The 22908-nt window shown below is 33.2% G+C and overlaps 1 protein-coding gene across 1 annotated transcript in view; it reads left to right on the top strand.

Annotated features, from left to right (window-relative positions):
- The first annotated feature begins 1552 nt into the window (after nucleotides 1-1552).
- The window catches only part of LOC139528254 (aspartate--tRNA ligase, mitochondrial-like), a 37190-nt gene continuing 15834 nt past the window's right edge, over nucleotides 1553-22908 (top strand). The window contains exons 1-8 of the mRNA XM_071324142.1: nucleotides 1553-1789; nucleotides 12149-12333; nucleotides 12776-12871; nucleotides 16051-16152; nucleotides 17578-17701; nucleotides 18584-18630; nucleotides 19106-19177; nucleotides 20245-20349. Of these exons, the coding sequence (XP_071180243.1) occupies nucleotides 1588-1789; nucleotides 12149-12333; nucleotides 12776-12871; nucleotides 16051-16152; nucleotides 17578-17701; nucleotides 18584-18630; nucleotides 19106-19177; nucleotides 20245-20349 (933 nt within the window). The 5' untranslated portion in view covers nucleotides 1553-1587. The remainder of the gene's footprint in view (nucleotides 1790-12148; nucleotides 12334-12775; nucleotides 12872-16050; nucleotides 16153-17577; nucleotides 17702-18583; nucleotides 18631-19105; nucleotides 19178-20244; nucleotides 20350-22908) is intronic.

Below are 22908 nucleotides of genomic sequence, written 5' to 3'. Positions count from 1 at the left end.
TTCGGAATTATGGTATTCTGTTCTTTATATGTTCATATGATTAAAAAAAATATCTATCATACAAGAACAAGCAAATATAATTTTGTTTTAATAAACCATCTAACAGACGGCTATATTATCTCATGACATTCGAAGACTTATTATGTGTACTTTCTGTTTTGTCCAGTCGTCAGTCAATTACTTTTCTTAAATCAAGGGCAAAGAAAGGTCCAAAAAGAATAATCATTTCTAAATTTGGCAAACTCAATCAAGTTGCCTTTAGAATCTGGAGCTGGCATGTCAGTTAACTGCTAGTAGTCTGTTGTTATTTATGTATTATTGTCATTTTGTTTATTTTCTTTGGTTACATCTTCTGACATCAGACTCGGCTTTTCTTGAACTGAATTTTAATGTGCGTATTGTTATGCGTTTACTTTTCTACATTGGCTAGAGGTATAGGAGAAGGGTTGAGATCTCACAAACATGTTTAACCCCGCCTCATTTTTGCGCCTGTCCCAAGTCAGGAGCCTCTGGCCTTTGTTAGTCTTGTATTATTTTAATTTTAGTTTCTTGTGTACAATTTGGAAATTAGTATGGCGTTCATTATCACTGAACTAGTATGTGTTTGTTTAGGGGCCAGCTGAAGGACGCCTCCGGGTGCGGGAATTTCTAGCTACATTGAAGACCTGTTGGTGACCTTCTGCTGGTTTTTTTTCTATGGTCTGGTTGTTGTCTCCTTGGCACATTCCCCATTTCCATTCTCAATTTTACCTTGATTATAACATAAAAATTGCGATTTATGAATGAGTATATATTAGACAATGACATCCAAATTCTTTTTTCTGGAAAGAGAATGGTGAGGGGGGGGGGGGGGCAGTTTTTTTTAAAACACATTATTGGTTTCCTTTGAAAATAGGAATGAAAAGAAAATACGACATTTAGAGTTTAGAAAAGTTTTGTTTGAAAAAAAGTTTGTTGTTCAATAATGTAACAAAAAAGACAGAAAAGAATAACAAACATGGTAATGTGAGAATTTTGTTACGAAGACTGCATATCCCATACATTTATAATAACATTTTTGGCACTAACCATTTATTTGTAAATATTTGTTTAAAACACAGATTTTGGTAAGTAATTTCTTTCATGATCAGAATATTTAACCTGTTAATCGATCTTAAACTATGATATTGTATGATTAAAAACCAATAAAATGATCGTACTTTTTAATCAACCATGATGCGTGTACCAGTATGCTTGTTATAGCTTACATCAAATCTTTTAAAAAGAGACATTACGCACACACACGTCAGGTGTCAATATTTACACACCCACCGATAAGTTGTCATAAATCACACATGTTGAGGCTGGGGTTAATTAACGGCCAGTTAAGAAGTCAAATCAAGTTGTGATTAATTTCCGCTCTAGATAAGCAGATTCAGTAGAAATAAAATTATGTTAGAATAAGTATTCTTCTTGTCGCCTCTTGTCGCGAATTAGTGAGACCGTGTAATGGTGCTCCTTTTGTGGAGGAATTTGACAGACGAGAAAAGGCCCTTTGCTCTGCTCGTTCCGTCCCCTAACATAAAAATAACTGTGATCGTGGGCAGAATGTTTCAACGATCTTTTTTGGCAGTTTCATCATCAGGACTTAGTGGAGTCCGAAAACACATTCAGAGGAAATTTATCAAACCGAAGAAACAAATTAGATACAAATCTACATCTTTCTTTGTTAGATCGATCAAGTGCAAACCTGATTTGAAGAGATCACACTCGACAGTAAATAATTCAATCTCTAAAGGCGATATTAAAGGTCATTATTATAAAATTGTATTAATACTGAATATCATGTTTTCCTCAGTCTCAAATCTTAATGCCTGTACAACTTGTGTCATTTTCATACCACCCATGCCCCCTATAACTTTCTAAGTTTCTAAGTCTCCCATATCATGCATATCATTATCCCTATATAGGGGAAATTCGCCTAATTGCAGACAGTTTCTGTATTCCCCAGAACCGAGAGTTCCATTACGCTAATTGCGGACATGTAGATGGTACAAGTGCATCTATAGTCTAGAGGGGTTGCAAATGGATGATTTCCCGCTATTTAAAGCTTGTTTAATTTCATTGGTTGGTATATAATTGTGAGGAAACGCAAACATGTGGAGTAGTGTTGATGCGGACAGTAGGTGTATAAATGCGGACAGCATGTCTGTCAAATGCGGACATCTGTTATAAACACTGAAATATGACTAATTCTTTCGTTTAATGCAAATTGTGACTTGCAATAATTGTTACTTACTGTACCACATGTCACATTTCAGCAATTCATCATGATTCAATCATGGCGATTGCAGTTTAGATAAAATAATAAATTAAAGATCTCATTATTTTTGTATTTTTTGTATTTTTTGGGGACTGCCCTAACGCAATTTTGATATGAGAAAATGTATAAAAACGGTTTCCAAGGACAAAATTGTAATATCAACATATTCAAAAGTACTGATAAACACGTTCCTCGAACACGAGGTGCAGTGGAGGATCTAGTGAAGGAGTCGTTTGGTTGCAACCCCCTTATTATTTTTTTTTTACCGTTAATACTTTTGAATAGGGAAGTTTGATCTATTGTAGGAATACAAATGGCTAAAAAATCGTCCTTGTGGTATTGCGTTTTGGTTAGATACGACGGTCAATTAAGAATCATCTCATGTGTGATATCAATTACCTAATCACTTTATATAACTTATCCGAATGTATATATTCCCGTTTGAATGGTTTTACACTTGTATTTTATGGGTCCTTTATAGTTTATTGTTCGGTGTGAGAAAAGGCTCTCTGTTGAAGGCCGTACCTTGACCTATAATTGTTTACTTTTATAAAGGGTTACTTGGAAAGTACCACTCATACCACATCTTCATATACACATAGAACAGCACGACGGATGTCACCTGTGGAGCAGAATAAATGTTACATATCGAAGCCCATCGTTTCTGTTCAGTTTCTTGGGTTTTTTTAAGCTGTTCTGAAGAGTTCTAACTTGCTTGTCCTAGTTTGTTTTTCGGTATTTTTTTTTGTAATGGCATTGTTTTTTTTTCGACTTATAGTTTGGCCTTAATTCCCTTTACCGGTAGTATATTATTCCGTGTCTCTTTCGAATTATGATGTTGGACAGTTTTTACACCCAAAAAAATATTTTGACCTTGAAAAGAGTCATATCTTTAAGAATAGAATTTTAACTGAAAATTGTCAGTTTGTCTGGACAAATATCGGTATCCAATTTGTTTTTCTAATTTATTCCACTGTATTAGCGCACTAACTGTCGGTATTTCTGCATGAACTAAAAGGTTATCATGATATATTGATCCAAAAACGAAAACAGGAATAAAATATGTAATATTACAGATCATACTATAAAGCTCCTCCTATGATGACTTATTTTGGTATATGCAGGCTACTATCTTGTCTAACTAAATACACAAAAGCCGTTAATTTGAAATCATCAAAACCTTACTTGTACAAGTATAACTTTAAATCTTTACATGGATGAAATAATTCATCACTGTACCTGTAAAGGTACTAGCCAAATGAAATTTACACCTATGAAACCAGTAATTTTACAACAAAAACAAGACGATCAGAAACAGCCAAATTTTGAAGAAAATAAAACAACATTGACTTTGAATAACAATATTCATTTTCAGAATATTGTATAGGATTAAAATTCATTTATTAACTTTTTTGTCCAATGTTTGTTGATCAGGTAAGTTGCAAATATTAATTATTCCAACTTGGGTTTTTTGCATTTACTAATTTTACATTGATTGCTCTTTTTTAATACTTGTTCTACTTTCTTCATTTCTCTTTCAGCTTTTTTTAGTTTGTTTTCAAGTTTTTTGTTTTCTTTTTCTTCTTTTTTTTTGGCAAGCAACAGTTTTTCTTGTACAACCTCCTCACTTGTCAGCAAACGATGAGATTGGTGTGACGCAGTCTTTGTCTTTTTGACTTCAGTTGGTTTTTTATTCTCACTTACATTGCTGAACGGTAGAAATAAAGAGGTCACCTCTGCATTCCACATATCAGAGACTGCTGCAACTCCCTCCTCATTTGCAGTAGCCACTACCTCAATTTTGTTTTGTAATATTAACTCTAGTAGATGTTGCGGGTCATCTATTTCAGGCTGTTGTAGACTATCAGTAATATCGGCAATTAGTGGTAATATCTGGCTATGGTTGACATTTGAAACCGGTCCATCACCAGATGGAACCATTGTCTCTATAGCTTCAATTTCCGTTGACGTCCCCAAGGCAGAGGCAGAGGTGCTCGGCAATTCAGCTTCAGTCGATTTCATGACCGAGTTGCTTTGTTCAGTATATTGTGAAGGCTCACTTGGTAGGTAAGCACACTCTGGGATTGCTAGCGGATTGAAGGGGTAAATTCCGCAAGCTCGGAATCCGCTTTTGATGTTTTCATTTGTTAATGCAGAATTCCATGCTGTATGGAACAAAGTTGGGAAAGTCCACTTATCCACTTTGTGCAGTATATTTTGTTGTAGAAATTCCGAGCACGCTCTGTCATACTGTTTGCTAAAAGGACCAAATACAGTTCTGTCGAGTGGTTGTAAATAGTGTGTAGTGTGCGGCGGCAGTGACAAAACAACTACATCTTCTTTGATTCCCTCTTGTATTAGTGCCAATGATTCATGTGAGGAGTGCCCATCCAAAATTAGAATCTGTGGCCGATCATTACCACATTGTTTCAAAAATATTTCCTTAAACCACCTTTCTCCTATCCTATCATCCATCCACCCACTTTCCTGGTAATCCCACATGGTCCCAGATGGAGCCTCTTGTGTATTGAAACCAAATATTGATCTTTCTGTTTTACCTTTTACAACCAACAAAGGACTCATCTTGTCCCCCATAGCATTGACACAAGCAACTATCGTCACATGTGTGCTGATAGCGCTTGTGCGTCCTGGTACATTTTTTGCACCCTTTTCTGCCACTACTTTCACAGGGTTGTGTTCAAAAGATTTTCCGCATTCGTCCATATTCCATATCATTTTTGGTTTCTCTAACAGATTTTTCTGTGTTAGGATTAATCCTAAGTCTTGGAAGTAGGCCTCAACTTTTTGCCGGTTCATCATTCGGCACCGTAGGGCACCTGTTTTTTCTGGTTTCCTAATTGTTAAATCTGGGTGTCTTTCTTTAAGGCTTTGCCACCAGTCTTTACCGGGCGTTGAGTTCTTGAACGGTGTTTTTATTTTAAATTTTTTTACCAGTGCTCCAGTTCTTGTAAGAAGTTGTTTACGTGAAAGTCCAACGCCCAACTGGGAAGCTCTCTTAACTGACTGGACAATTGACTTCTCTAACTCTAGAGGCAGTGCTGGTTTCCGTCCCCTGCCGACTTCCAAATCCCTCTTCCCAGTTACTCGATCCCCGACTGTAGATTTAGGAACATTAAAATGCTGTGCCGCTTTTCTTACAGACATTTCCCCCGATTTTACACTCCTAATAGCATTTTCTAAAGCTGTTATATCATATTTCAATTCTTTTGACTTAGTTTTTTTCACCCTTAACATTCTGAAAAAAAAGAACAAAAACAAAAGATAATAGAAAGCCACTTTATTTTCTTGCATATAAATTAAGTGAAGCATTTAGTAAGTGTAATTCTAAAATAAATCTTTCAAAAGAGTCTCTACATAACATTGCAACTCGTCTGTTTCTGCTTGCGAGATTAAACATGTGCCTCTTCGTACCAGTGTTCTTGCCACAAATACAATACTTCCGATATCATTGGTTTTATCTTCTATTATATCAATTAAAAGCTTTGCGATGTATTTATTTCTCGATAAATCGAACAGTTTAAAGCATAGTAAGAATGTCTGGTCAGTGTCAAACAAACATTCATTTTTAACACATTCTTTCAATTTGTTACGGGCTATTAATGTTGACAAATTGGATTTTATCCCTATTTCTGTTTGAACAATTCTGAGCATGTAGACATTCTGGAAAGAAAAAAATCAACAATGTACATTTAAAAAAAATGTATTTCAATCTTATTCAACCACCACGGTTCGAATTGTGTATATGGATAGTGTGACATCATCACCATCATTCTTATTTGTACGGATTTGTATTACTTTTTTGATAGCCTGTTCCGTATTTGACTTGAAAATTTTATTTCATTTGTGCAGTGTTAGTATCAACAGTGCAAGGTTTGTATCTATTTTCACGATATATACATTTTTGAATGAGTAAAGAATGTGATAAAGTTGACATCTATACATATCATATGAAACTACTTCCATACTTTTCTAGTGTCCGCATTTAAACTACCCCCCAAAAAAGGGTGGTGCAAATGCGGACATCCAATAAATGACGTTTTTACAGAAAATATGTGAAGAAAAATATAAATCAGTAATTATTTTAAATCTAAATATACTTGAGTACACCATTATTCATTTCATCTTAAATAAGTAGCCATACTTACGTGGAAAAGTGTAATAACTGTGTAGACTGTCAACTATGTAGATTTCAAAAATTCCCGGGTTTATAACTTTAAACTTAGACTTCCGGGTATCTGTCAGTTTTAAATCACATGATACGCAATTAAATGTATTCATTTTGTTATTTTAAACAGCATAAGTCAACAACCATATAATTAAAAAAGAAAATACATTCACTACAATTTTATTTTATTTATTTATGAATTAATAAAATCAAATACAAGACGGGGACTTCCTATTCCGTCCGCAATTAGACACCGTCCGTATTTAGACGAATTTCCCCTATAGCTATTAGTTCAGATAATTATGACGTCTTGAAAGGCTATTCAAAATTTTTACTTTGACGCTTCTGCCAATGTAAGGCTTCAAAGAAGAAAACTATAATCATGATAAAATTATAGCCTTTCAAGACATCTGACATAACTATTCATTCTATTTGGACTATATCGCTATCAGCACAACTTCCACAAGGCAATGACTCTTACATGTAGTGTTCCTGTGGGTCACACCCAATAATTTCACTCCATACCAAGGATTTTTTTTTATAAATAACCAGTGAAATCAGTAAAATGGTAAAAGGCCATTTTTTAGATTCTTCAGGTTTTAGTATTCTGTACTCTCTAGGTGTCACTGTTGACACCGGATTGTCTCCCTTGTAAATATTAAGGTCTCACATGTACAATTTTCACTCTGTAAACCACTCACTTTAGTTGTACTTTAATTATACTTAGGCCAAAAAAAATATATGTCTGTTTACGGTTACCCGACCGACACTATTTTGAGCACAGACCCTAAGCAATTTTATTTCCGTTGTAAAGTGAAAAAATAAACTGAAATCGTGTCAAAAGTGAAGATAGTGTTGCCTGATACATCCCAATGTTCATAATCGTGAATATGATAGCTGTTTTAAGGAAATTCGCAACTCGTGTGATGAAATAAACATTTTGCCGCCATTTTTTTTTACCAATAACAAAGGGAAATAATCCAGTGTAATAGGTGGCAACTGTACTGAACATATTTAGACAAAAATTAAAAAAATAAACATTTATCATTTATAGTTCATGAAGTTAAATGAAATCCTTCACTGAGCGCAGCCTAATACAACCGCAGATGTTGAACGCTGAGCAGTTGGGGCAAATATGGAAACAATATTCAAGCTTGATACTGTCTGAATTTGGATTGTGATAAAATTTTTGACAAATATAGGTTTCAGACACTAAATAAAATTAAAAAAGATCTTCCAAAGTTATTGCGAAATACTGTCTGTGCAATTGAAGATTTCTTCTTGAAAAAAAATATGAATCCCTTAAAAAATTGTAAACAACCCCCCCCCCCCCCCAACTTAATGAAACCCCCTTATAGCAATAACCCCAAAACTCTATCCCAGCCTTTCCTTTGAAGTATGGAACCATGTAGTATAATTTCAGAGAGATCCATACTCTTAAGCACAAGTTATTGTCTGGAAACTAGAAAAATGCTTCTTTTTACATGTTTTAGCCCCTAATTCTCCCATGTTTGGGGAAAATTAACCCCAAACTCCATACACTTAGCTTACACACAAGTTATTTTCTGGAAACTAATAAAATGCTTGTTTCTGGTCCTCAATTCCTAAACTGTTTGCCCCATGATCATGATGATCCATAAAATAAATCCCAACCTTCTACTTGTGGTATTAAACATTGTGGTACAATTTCAGAGCAATATAAATACTTAAATACACAAGTGATTGTCACATGATTGTTCTGAAATTAGATAAATGCTTGTTTTGGGCGCCTAATTCCTAAACAGTTGGGACAATCATCCCCAAAATCAATTCCAACCTTCTTAAAAAATTTCATAGAGATCCATTCACTTAAACTGAAGTTATTTCGTATGACGACGCAGACAAAGACATCATATCATTATACGATCCCAAAAAATTTTTGCGGCCGTATACAAATAAATAAAAAAATTAAATCCTTTGCACAAATGTTAATAGACAAATTTTGTTTAACAGTGTTTAAGTGATTTTCCTCTGAAATACAGTGCAAATTCATAATTCTTCCTTGTAAGGAAGCTGAAACATGTAGCTGTGTTAACATCAAATTAAGTGGCCCAATATTACCTGTTTGTAATGAACTTGTTCAATCTGATTCTAATTTATTTTGTTAACTTTTGAATTATGGTATTATCAAGGATTTGTATATTGAGTTAAAAAGTTCCAATATTTATGTTGTATTACATTTGTAGCTATAGCATGTATGGATACCAGTGAAATTTTTATCGCGAACAGTAGAATCTTATTACATAATCTGAAAGATGAAACCTTGAACTTCACAGGAAAAATACTCCCACTGCTGGGAAAAATCTGTTAAAAAAGTATCAGTTCATTATGTAAAGCCATTATTATAGCATTTTTATGCCCCGTCTACGATAGTAGTAGGGGCATTATGTTTTCTGGTCTGTGCGTCCGTTCGTTCGTTCGTCCGTCCGTCTGTTCGTTCGTTCGTTCGTCTGTTCGTTCGTCCGTCTGTCCCATATCAGGTTAAAGTTTTTGGTCGAGGTAGTTTATGATGAAGTTGAAGTCCAATCAACTTGAAACTTAGTATACATGTGCCCTATGATATGATCTTTCTAATTTAAATGCCAAATTAGAGTTTTGACCCCAATTTTACGGTTCACTGAACATAGAAAATGATAGTGCAAATTTCAGGTTAAAGTTTTTGGCTTCAGGTTAAAGTTTTTGGTCAAGGTAGTTTTTGATGAAGTTGAAGTCCAATCAACTTGAAACTTAGTATACATGTGCCCCATGATATGATCTTTCTAATTTAAATGCCAAATTAGAGTTTTGACCCCAATTTTACGGTTCACTGAACATAGAAAATGATAGTGCAAATTTCAGGTTAAAGTTTTTGGCTTCAGGTTAAAGTTTTTGGTCAAGGTAGTTTTTGATGAAGTTGAAGTCCAATCAACTTGAAACTTAGTATACATGTGCCCTATGATATGATCTTTCTAATTTAAATGCCAAATTAGAGTTTTGACCCCAATTTTACGGTTCACTGAACATAGAAAATGATAGTGCAAATTTCAGGTTAAAGTTTTTGGCTTCAGGTTAAAGTTTTTGGTCAAGGTAGTTTTTGATGAAGTTGAAGTCCAATCAACTTGAAACTTAGTATACATGTGCCCCATGATATGATCTTTCTAATTTAAATGCCAAATTAGAGTTTTGACCCCAATTTTACGGTTCACTGAACATAGAAAATGATAGTGCAAATTTCAGGTTAAAGTTTTTGGTCAAGGTAGTTTTTGATGAAGTTGAAGTCCAATCAACTTGAAACTTAGTATACATGTGCCCTATGATATGATCTTTCTAATTTAAATGCCAAATTAGAGTTTTGACCCCAATTTTACGGTTCACTGAACATAGAAAATGATAGTGCAAATTTCAGGTTAAAGTTTTTGGTCAAGGTAGTTTTTGATAAAGTAGAAATCCAATCAACTTGAAACTTAGTATACATGTTCCCTTTCATAAGATCATTCTAATTTTAATGCCAAATTAGAGAATTTATTCCAATTTCACAGTCCTTTAAACATAGAAAATGATAGTGCGAGTGGGGCATCCGTGTACTGTGGACACATTCTTGTTTCAACTAAAATATAATTTGCAGCTAAATGAAAGCATTAAAGGCATAAACCTTGCTTAGTACTTAAAAGAAGCAAAAAGGTTATTTTTTTCAATTTTACTAATGAAAAGATATTATTTAAACCTATATATGTGTTTAAAATTTTGGTAAAACTACAAAATCACAATTTGTGACAAAACTTTGAATTTGGTACTTTAATATAAGTTATTTAAAAATCACTTATTTAAGTAAGTCCCCTGACTGATTATAACGTACATGTACATATTTTGCCTTACATTATATCTTCTCTGTATCCATGGTATCTGAAGTAAGATAAAATCTAAAAAATATCAGATTCCAGCTCGGTAGCCGAGTGGTCTTATTATTTACCACTGTAATCACTAGCCAGTCTACACTGAGGTTGTGAGTTTGACTCCCGCTCCTGGGGGTGCACTTAACTCCAACTTTAATTGACTAGACTAGGATTGTCAGTTTTCCTATCAAAGGTTGGAGGATTTCTCCAGGCACTCCTGCTCCTCCACCAATAAAAACTGGCCGCTAAAAATAGCCTAAAAGCAGTGTTTAAAAGTAGCCTTAAAAACACAAAAAATCAAATCAAATAAAAAGATATCAGGAATATATTGGATCTTTGAGGAAGATAAGAAAAGGAAACAAGATTAAACTGTGCAACAGGTTTGGTCTTAGAACTTATGAAATTAAGATCAGTGAAAAAATTAACCAGTTTACAGGATTTGTTACTCATTCTTTCGCATGATGAGTATGATCACTGATGATCAATAAAACCAATGATTATGAACAAAGATTAATTGATGAATAAATTGATTGATTTTTGGTATTTAACATCATTTACAATGCACTTGGCTAAATTGAGGTGGCCTGATTTTCTTAGGTGGAAGCCTCAATATCCTTAATGAACCACCAACCACTGGCAGGAAAAATAGCGATCCTACTTATTGAAGATTGAAGTCAAGTATCTTTTGCCTAAGTGGGGTTCAAACTCACAATCTGTGGGTTCACAAACTAGTGCATGATCACAGTAGATGAACTACTCAGACCACTCTGCTGTCACTGGGGTTGATTATCACTAATATATAGATAAATAATCATACATAAATCTGGTAACTTAAACTCATCTTTTTATGCCCCACCTACGAAAGTAGAGGGGCATTATGCTTTCTGGTCTGTGCCTCCATTCGTTTGTTCGTTCGTTCTTCTGTGTGTCCGTTCGTCCCTCTTCAGGTTAAAGTTTTTGGTCAAGGTAGTTTTTGATGAATTTGAAGTCGAATCAACTTTAAACTTAGTACACTTGTTCCCCATGATATGATCTTTTTAATTTTAATGCCAAATTAAAGTTTTGACCCCAATTTCACGGTCCACTGAACAAAAAAAATATAGTGCGAAACTCAGGTTAAAGTTTTGGTTAAAGGTTTTGGTCCAGGTAGTTTTTGATGAAGTTGAAGTCCAATCAACTTGAAACTTAGTACACATGTTCCCTATGATATGATCTTTCTAATTTTAATGCCAAATTAAAGTATTGGCCCCAATTTTACAGTCCACTGAACAAAGAAAATGATGGTGCGAAGCTCAGGTTAAAGTTTTGGTTAAAGTTTTGGTCAAGGTAGTTTTTGATGAAGTTGAAGTCCAATCAACTTGAAACTTAGTACACATGTTCCCTATGATATGATCTAATTTTAATGCTAAATTAAAGTATTGACCCCAATTTTACGGTCCACTGAACATGTAAAATGATAGTGCGAGTGGGGCATCTATGTACTATGGACACATTCTTGTTTTAGTTTTACTTTAACACCAACTTGATTAGATTTCTTTCCAATTTACAATTAGTTTGAATTTCTGTTAACAATTGTAATTGTTCTAGATTCTATCCTTTGAATTGAAAAATGGGGTGATTTAAGACAGCTGACTTGTCAGTTTTGAAATAACAAAAAGTGACCAGTAATCATTGACATCAAGATACATGATGTAAATGCTTTCATACCTTCATCATGCATTCATTTTATTTGCTCAAAATTTGTTACAGAGGTTAATCCAGTTAGTATAGCAGTAAGTTACACCAGAAGAAGCCATCTCTGTGGAGAGTTGACTAAAGAGAATATAGGCCAGGAAGTCACATTATGTGGTTGGATTCAGTATCATCGATTCCATGGACTGTTCTTGATTTTAAGAGATTGGTCTGGAATTGTACAGGTTGTCTTGTCTGAAAAGGTAATTTTGTGTTGAAAAAAGAGCCTTAGAATAGAAACAAAGATATATATATACATTTGTAGGTTAGAAAATTTTTTTAAAAAATAACCAATCTTTATGTATGATTGGTATCCATTATGTAAATGGACAGAAGATGTGTTGAGTGTCCTTCAACTGTTTTTTAAATTTATAGATTTATGATTAATTGATATTTTTGAAAGCAGATACTGTGTTGGTTATTATAAAATTAACACTACAACCTAATTGCTTTGAAATGAAACATGGCTTGGCTATATATTAATTTCAGTACCAAAAAGTGTTCAGATAAGCCTGATTAGCCCTGATGAATTTTGATTTGTAATAAATACTTCAGAGAGGATATATCGATTCCATGTGAGTATTATATTAACAATGATTAATTTGTAAATTAATATTTCATTTTTGACTTTTTCTCTAATTTCAGACAGCATCAGAGCTTGATAAAGATAATCTTTCCCTAGAAAGTGTAATGGAAGTGAAAGGCATTGTCATACCTAGACCAGAAGGACAGGAAAATATGGTACATATTTAAGTCTCATGGTTTTTGAGTTTTCTTTGTTATATCATTTATTTTAGGTTTATATTATCTTTAATACTCTGGTGTTGTGATACAAGCAATGTTTTTTGTATTTAACAAAATATTTTTAAAAGATAACAGGATGAAAAAAAACATTAATTTGCATTTTATTACTTTGATTGAACACACCATGAATAATTCATATTTTTAGCTCACCTGGCCAAAAGGGCCAAGTGAGCTTTTCTCATCACTTGGCGTCCATCGTCAGTCGTCCGTCATCGTCGTCCGTCATCGTTAACTTATACAAAAATCTTCTCCTCTAAAACTACTGGGCCAAATTTTACCAAAATTAGCCTTAATCATCTTTGGGTTATCTAGTTTAAAAAATGTGTCTGTGACCCAGCCAACCAACCAAGATGGCCACCATGACCAAAAATAGAACATAGGGGTAAAATGTAGATTTTGGCTTATATCTCTGAAACCAAAGCATTTTCGAGCAGGTCAAGTTCTATCTGCCTCTGAAATTTTCAGACCAATCAGGCAACCTGTTGTTGGGTTGCTGCCCCTGAATTGGTTATTTTAAAGAAATTTTGCTGTTTTTGGTTATTATCTTGAATATTATTATAGATAGAGATAAACTGTAAAGAGCAATAATGTTCAGCAAAGTAAGATCTACAAATAAGTCAACATGACCAAAATGGTCAATTGAACCCTTAGGAGTTATTGCCCTTTATAGTCAATTTTTAACAATTTTTTTGTAAGTTTTTGTAATCTTTTATAAAAACCCTTCTGAAACTGCTGAGACAAATTTAACCAAACTTGTTCACAACCACAATTAGGGTAAAAAATGTTTCCGATGACCCCATCCACAAACCAAGATGGCTGACATGACTAAAAATAGTACATAGGATAAAATGCAGTTTTTGGCTCATATCTCTGAAACCAAAGTATTAAGAGCAAATCTGACAGGATAAAATTGTTCAGTAGGTCAATATTTATCTGTCTTGAAAATTTCAGACCAGTCCGGCAACCTGTTGTTGGGTTGCTGCCCCTGAATTGTTAGTTTTAAGAAAATTTAGCAGCTTTTGGTTATTATCTTGAATATTATTATAGATAGAGATAAATGTGTTTTGGAGACTCAATCCACTCAGGATATATTTTTTATGCCCCACCTACAATAGTAGTGGGGCATTATGTTTTCTGGTCTGTGCCTCCCTTCGTCTGTGCGTCTGTTCGCTTCAGGTTAAAGTTTTTGGTTAAGGTAGTATTTGAAGAAGTTGAAGTCCAATCAACTTGAAACTTAGTACACATGTTCCCAATGATATGATCTTTCTAATTGTAATGCCAAATTATAGTTTTGACCCCAATTTCATGGTCCACTGAACATAGAAAATGATAGTGCGAAGTTCAGGTTTAAGTTTTTGGTCAAGGTAGTTTTTGATGAAGTTAAAGTTACATCAACTTGAAACTTAGTACACATGTTCCCTATGATATGATCTTTCTAATTATAATTCCAAATTAAAGTTTTGACCCCAATTTGACAGTCCAATGAACATAGAAAATGATAGTGCGAGTGGGGCATCCGTGTACTATGGACACATTCTTGTTTTGTAATATTTCACTTAAATAGCTAGAAATTTTAACACATTAGAATACTCACACAAGGTCATATTATGGGAAGCTGTACATGCACCTTTGACCTTGTAAGTACGATCATGTGTTAAAATTTCTAACTATTTAAGTGAAATATTACAAAAGAATAAATATCCTGAGTGGATTGAGTCTCTAAACACATTTTATGAGAAAATTTCCTTCAAATAGGAATATACCATGAATATTCAGTTGATAAAACAAGCCATACTTAGTGTTTTGGGGAGCTTTTTCTCCTTATTTCTTATATTCTGCTATGATAGAACATTTTCCTAGGAAAAACTTTAATAAATATATAGCTATAAGTAAATGAAATTAGTTTTAATGCTGTAACAACAAATTATTCACTAAAGAAGAAGCCTTTTATGTCCCTCTCTGGAACGCGGCGTAAATTAATTTTTTACGAAACGACTTATCGAAACCTCCTTGGAGACAGTAAACCTGTATATGGATTGTTCATTCTGCTTGAATACTTCAAATACTTATTTTTATAACATTTCTGTGATAAATGAGTTAAAGTTACCCCATTATTTTTATTTATTGGCCTGAAAAGTTGAAATTTTGAGGAAATGAGAGGTATAAATTGACCTAAAGAGACCTTCTAAAGAAGACATAGAAGTCAATTAGTGGTTATTATCTTCCTAAAATCATCTTGCGTATTATTTTCAGCTGTTTGTATGCAGATGAGATAAATATTTGATCATTTATTGGTCCATACTATAGTATCTTCATGCGACTTGATTTGGATTTGCTCGAATCGCTGTAGATGTCGTCTTTCATTATACTAGATTTTTCTCAAACTATTGAACTGATTATGACAAAACTTGACAGGAATGCTTGAAATAGCCAGTATTACAAAGGAAAATGTCATATTCAGTTTATTTAACAATAATGTTTTCTTTAGGTGTAATACCACTAAATCATGGTACGTCACATCCGGTTGTATACGAAAATAGGTTGAAAAAAAATATTCCCTTATTGCAGTAAAAAATTTCTGTTTCATAAACGTATGTCTTGGTTATTTCAAATCACTATTATTTTTTTATTTGGGGTTTCTATAGAATATTTTGTAAACTTGAGGTTACATTGTACATGGTTCCTAAACCTTGTACACAGATTAAATAAGGGGAGAAATTTGATTGGTTAACTTCCAGTGATGGTTATTTTATTGCATACAATGAAATGTTATGTGTAAAAAAAGAATCAAAGTGCTCGAAAGCACTGAACGGTAAGATTGATTCAATATCAGTGGGAAGTAAAATTAAATATTGCATTGGTTGTTGTTGATTTAACAGCTATTCTGGACAAAGAAAGATAACTCCAATTTTTAAAGAGGAGGTTAACAATGACAGAATTTATATTTTTAGAACAGATATTAGATTCCAGCACCTTGCAAAAGTTATGTAATTTTCTTGACATGAAGTTGCATTTCATTTTTAAATAAAGGATAATTTTAGAATAATTTGAGATTGCTGTTAGCCAATCAAAATAATGTATTTTAATGAAACATACATGTAATGTGATTATTACAGAATATGAAAACAGGAGAGATAGAAATTGAAGCAAGAGAGGTTGAGTTATTGAACCAATGTAAGGACAGAATACCTATAGGTCTAGGTGATCATCTACAACCAGTAAGTCTACAATAATTTACTATATATACCTGTTGATTCATTGTTATTTGTGCACATGGGGTTCTCATGTTAATACACATGGGGTACTCATGTTTGTGCAGATGGGGTTCTCATGTTTGAACACATGGGGTACTCATGTTTATACACATGGGGTACTCATGTTTGTACACATGTTTATGGGGTACTCATGTTTGTGCACATGGGGTACTCATGTTAGTACACATGGGGTACTCATGTTTGTGTAGATGGGGTTCTCATATTTGAACACATGGGGTACTCATGTTTGTGCAGATGGGTTCTCATATTTGAACATATGGGCTACTCATGTTTGTAAACATGGGGTACTCATGTTTGAGCACTCATGTTTATACACATGGGGTACTCATATTTGTACACATGTTTATGGGGTACTCATGTTTATGCACATGGGGTACTCATGTTAGTACACATGGGGTACTCATGTTTGTGTAGATGGGGTTCTCATATTTGAACACATGGGGTACTCATGTTTGTGCAGATGGGTTCTCATATTTGAACATATGGGCTACTCATGTTTGTACATATGGGGTACTCATGTTTGAGCACATGCGGTACTCTTGTCTGTACACATGAGGTATTCATGTTTGTGCACATGGGATACTCATGTTTGTTCAGATTGAGTTCTCATGTTTATGCAGATTGGGTTCTCATGTTTATTCAGATGGGGTACTTATGTTTGTGCACATAGGGTACTCATGTTTGTGCACATAGGGTACTCATGTTTGTGCACATAGTAAAAATAAAACCACACAAAGATTCACAACAAAAATGTCTTAATCATGCTAATTAGTTTGAGCATACATGCAGGGGGTATTGTGACAGTTTATTTATGTAAGATATACCTGTTGCAATTTTGAAGCAATATGACCACCATTGGTATAAGAAGGAGAAATGGTATGATTGACAATAAAGCAATAATCTACCAAAAATTAACAGAAAACAACTGAAACAGAAAGTACAGGTTAATAGAATCTTGTAGTTTGGTGAAATATTTTTGATCTGTGTTGAAGGCCTTACTTTGGCTGTGAGATGAAGAACAGCAATAAAAGCATTGTACATTTGCTTTTTGTATGTTGTTTTTGCTGTGCTTGTACTGTTTTGTGTCATGAATAGGTAGTATCCAATGTTCTCTGTTTTTCTATTTAATCAAGAAAAATAAATAAAAAAGATACAATAAAAACCAGTTGAGGAAAGACTTATATGAATATAGGAAACAGAATTAATACAGAAAAACAACTCTCTGCACCATCTTAAAAATTGAGCAAGATAGACCATACCATCATGCATGCGGCATGCCTGGAGGTAAAGTTGAGTGCTACAGAAGTGTAAGCAGTTTATACTCCATACCTGCCATTTGTCATGTAATGATTTCTTTTATTATTTCAGTCTAAAGAACCATCAAGAATGGAATACAGATATTTAGACTTAAGAAATACATTTATGCAGAATAATCTGAGAACCAGATCTACAATGGTGATGAAAATGAGAGAATTTCTTTGCAATAACCATGGTATATTTGTAATACTTATAAAGAAAGACCATTTACTGTAAATTCAGAAATTATTCAGTGCATTTATTATTGTTGATCCTTGATAACTGGCAAAATTGCAAAAGATAATTAATATGATTGTATAATTATTATAAAGGAAAATCACTCCTTATATCATGTATATTATGAATGAAAGTTTTTATGTTTGCCAACCTGATACTAATGCATGTTCTGGCATTAATTTCTGAATGTACATGTACATACAGTATCAAATATATTTAATTTGATATTAACTATAATTAGTTTTAATGTGCTCTATATAACTTATCATGCTAATAGAAACTATATATAAATTTGATCCACCTGCATGCATATAATGTTTAGAAATCACAAAATTATTATGAATAACAGACCATGAATATCCCAAAGGACATGATGAGTAAGTTTATCCTTATATAAATCATTCAAGTTGTAGGTCAAGTTCCAAGTTTAATACTTTTATGATGAGCAAAAAAAGGAAAAAGGGTGGTGGGTGGGGTTGTTATAATTTAAAATGAATACAATAGCTAGGTGCTTGCAGAGCGAGGCAACCATGCATATGAGAGTTAGAAATATGGGCTTCAATTGGAAAATAAAATGTTCATATATAGATATATGTGGTTTGAGTGCCAATGAGACAACTCATCATCGAAATAACAATTTTATAAAGTAAACCAGAATAAGGTCAATGTACGGCCTTCAACACGGAGCCTTGGCTCACACTGAACAACAAGCTATAAAGGGCTCCAAAATTACTAGTGTAAAACCATTCAAACAGGAATTTGCATTAAAGTGCCTGAAATTTTCTCTTGCAAGTTTCAAGAGAGATATTTTTAAGATAAATGTATGTTATCTCTATTACAGGTTTTGTTGATGTAGAGACACCTACCTTATTCAGAAGAACACCTGGTGTATGTGGACACTTATTTAAGAACATAATGTTAATTATTGAATCTTGTTCTAATATTACATGCTATTTTTCCTTTCTAAACAATACGGTCTTATCAATGTGAAAATGAGAACAAATCTTTTGCTTGCATGATTTATTGTTGAAGTAACATTAATGTTTTGTTTTTATGTTGAGCAGCTGATAGGAGAGCACACTAATAAAAACATGCAGGTTTCAAACAGAGTTAATTAAAAAATATGAAGGCATTGTTGTCTATTTTAGTAAACTGCATAATTATTAATTATAAGATTAAACATTTTTATTAACTTCAAAAGATGTATTTCCAGACTTTCTTTAGAAAGTGTGGATATGTTTATGATGGTAAAGATTGAATTTGATATTGTCAAATAAAAATAAAATTAAGAATGGAAATGGGGAATGTGTCAAAGAGACAACAATTCGACCAGAGAGCAGACAACAAAGTTTTGATTTTTCAGGGAGCTAAAGAGTTTGTTGTTCCAACCAGACAGAAAGGGAAATTTTATACATTGCCTCAAAGTCCTCAACAGGTATGTTTTCCAGGGCTATTTATAACTGTATGATGTGGTATGTTTAGGAAATAATTCATGGCAGCCGTAGATTTGTTTTCATTTAACAATGGGTTGGGCATTTATATTCAATTATTTTACCCTGAGCGTAAGCAAGTGGTAAAATACGAATATAAATGTCCAACCCATTGTTAAATGAAAACAAATCTACGGCTGCCATGAATTATTTCGATTCTAATAAGACAAATTGTGTAGTTTTGATAATCATGAAAGCCCTATACATATGATACTGTTTTGGCTGTTCCGTTTTATTACCCAATTTTGATAATATTAGTAATATTACATAATTCAATGATTATTTTTTTGTAATCACATTTTTCACTTATATATTTTCTTCCAATGTAATTTTATTCGTTCTTAGGCGTACAAGAAGCTTTAAAACACCTGGTAATTACATTTGATTTTTTGTTCACCTTGTTTCGTTGCCATGCCAAGACAATAACATCATTTCGCGGAATTTTGGTTTTGTGAAATTTTACCATGAAAAAACAAATTCTGGTAAATATAGGTCAACTTATAACCTTTAACAATTGGCAAAACCCATGCCGCATAGTCAGCTATTAAAGGCCCAGAAATGACAAACGTAAAATGATTCAAACTAGAAAACTAACAGACTGGTTAATGTACAGTGAATGAAAAACAAATATGATATACAGAAACAAGTGACCACCACTGAATTTCAAAATGTGAGGTGGTCACTGTAACACTAATTAAGAACTAGTTCAAAGCCTTTAACAACTCATTAAAAAATCATGCATCTAAGATTAAATATCAATCAGTACATATTCAATATCCGATAAAAGTGTTCAGTTCATTAAAAGTCTATTGGAATACATAGATAATTTGAAGATTTTCTGTGGTACCAGTGAGATGAGTTATATATCTTTTAGGCAATTAAATGTGAAACAAATATTTAATTTCTAATTTCTGTTTTAAATTGCACATATTGTGAAATAAATTGCACAAATGATTATGCTTAATATAGAAATAAGAAGATCTAATAAATGATGTATAATTTAATATTCTAGTTCAAGCAGTTGTTGATGGTTGGTGGTATAGACAGGTACTTCCAGATAGCTAAGTGTTATAGGGATGAGAGTAGTAAACCTGACAGGCAACCAGAATTTACTCAGGTAACTAGACTTCCATAATTTTCAAGAATTGACCCTTGACTTTAAAAAAAATATAACTCAATTGCTTGTAATTTAGGTATTCCTAGCTATAGGTCAATTTAAGGTCTGCAGATAGGTGTCAATACAGTATCTTAAACTCTCAATTATTATTATTATATGTGTTTTAAATGTTCGAAATCATTTAAAACACATATCCTGTAGTCATCTGTTCTCGATAGTAATCAGTTCTCGATAGCAAAATATGTGGTTAAAATGAAAGTAGTTCGCGAAATCGCACATGTTTTCTATTTGTCTGTATATCAACACTGGCGTCAACGTGATGATCGTAACTGCAGTTACGATCATCCCAATATGGTGGACACAAATATAGGGAAATTTTATAAGGCTGATTCCTCCACTTTAACAGCTTATTTTCAGATTTGTATTATTTCAAGAAACATCTTTATAAGCATTGCCATTGAAATATATTTTCGGTCGGGATGGAAAAGCAACAAGAATAAAATTGAGATTGGAAATGGGGAATGTGCCAAAGAGACAACAACCCGACCATAGAAAAAAACAACAGCAGAAGGTCACCAACAGGTCTTCAATGTAGCGAGAAATTCCCGCACCCAGAGGCGTCCTTCAACTGGCCCCTAAACAAATATATACTAGTTCAGTGATAATGAACACCATACTAATTTCCAAATTGTACACAAGAAACTAAAATTAAAATAATACAAGACTAACAAAGGCCAGAGGCTCCTGACTTGGGACAGGCGCAAAAATGCGGCGGGGTTAAACATGTTTGTGAGATCTCAACCCTCCCCCTATACCTCTAGCCAATGTAGAAAAGTAAACGCATAACAATACGCACATTAAAATTCAGTTCAAGAGAAGTCCGAGTCTGATGTCAGAAGATGTAACCAAAGAAAACAAACAAAATGGCAATAATACATAATAACAACAGACTACTAGCAGTTAACTGACATGCCAGCTCCAGACTTCAATTAAACTGACTGAAAGATTATGATTTCATCATATGAACATCAAGAAGAATGAAAATCGAGATTAAAAAAATCACGGTGATGATCGTAACTTTTATTTATTTTTATCAACGATGATCGTAACTTGCACTTAAGATGATCGTAACTGTCTGCTCCCATGAAGCATTTTCTGATAAATAAGGACAAATAAAGCTGTCTAGTATGTGAAAAAAAATGTACGTTATCAGCTGATATTGTGATAATAATGAGGAACGATCACTGAGGGGAGGGTAACGTCCTATTTGTAAGTGCACAAATGGTTATGACTTCGAGGGATTTGGTATTTCTAATTTATCTAGTTCAATATTTAAATGCATTGGTGTTAACAACTTTATATTGATTTCATATGTTTTATACATTAAATAAGGTATTGGACAGTTCATATTAATGACCAGTTTGTTAAAATTGAAGAGTTTTTTTATTTTTTTCCCTACACTTTATAGGGACAATAGTACCTTTCGAGGATCTGATATTTTTGGGGAATTCAGACTTTATAGTTTCTTTTATCAACAGATTTACGATTTTTAAGGGAGAGGTTGAAAAAATAAAGCATTAAGGTGGCTCATGGGTACAAAAATTTTAGCAAAAAATTAAACCTTTATTTTTTCATTACAAATTTTATTTATTACACTATTAGTTGTTACTTTATGATATGGTACAAAAAACAACCCAAAAAAATTATTTGGTTTGGCCCCAGATGACTTTAAAAATTGAAAAAGCTCCAAATTATCTCCCTTTGGTGCAAAAATGTCATTTATTGGTCTTAAATTTGAAATATCTTTTTTAACTCATCGGTGACCTATATTTTTTATTATTGTTTTCAAATAAGCTGTACATAACCTAAATAATTGTAAAATTTAAGCGATTTCTTATATTAGGTTATTTATTTATTTCGATATTTCCTCTTTTTCTCCTATTAGTTCAACAGAAAAAAAGGACATTAACAAAAATGTATGCTTCTTCTAGAGGCAGATTTTAGCTTAAATGAACGGTGACCCCATTTTTTTATTTCATTTTTCTTTTAAGTATATGATAAAGTTCATTTATGAAAAAATATAGCGAAATCCTATATTAGAAAAAAAAATTCATTTATACCCAGGAGCCCCCTTAAGAAGTGAAATCACATCTGTTGAATAAAAAACAACAACAATGAAACCGTCAATAAAGAGAGCTACTATTTGATTTTTATTTGGGGGAGGGGCTAGGATGAATAATTTTGTCCTGCATTTTTTATGTTGAACTCTCTATCCTGCGTTTTTATTTTTACTCTATTCGGTCCTGTTTTTTTCATCCTGATTTTTTTTACATAAATTGTCATCCTGCCTTTTTGTTTGGCCAAGATGTTCATCCGGCCTTTTTTTACTCAAATCTCCTGTCCTGCCTTTTTCCAAATTTCATCCCCCCTTCTAAAAATCAAATGGTAGATCCCTTATTGATATGTTTGGCTCAACACAACTTCTTCGACGGACCAACTTCAATAGTACATGTCATATACCGTATTAATGTAATAATTTGTAGCTTGAAAAATCTAATA

The sequence above is a fragment of the Mytilus edulis genome, chromosome 6, assembly GCF_963676685.1.
Source record: "Mytilus edulis chromosome 6, xbMytEdul2.2, whole genome shotgun sequence".
In the NCBI taxonomy this organism is placed as follows: domain Eukaryota; kingdom Metazoa; phylum Mollusca; class Bivalvia; order Mytilida; family Mytilidae; genus Mytilus; species Mytilus edulis.
The sequence above is the reverse complement of the archived record's forward strand: the minus strand, read 5'-3'. Positions and strand labels throughout refer to the sequence as shown.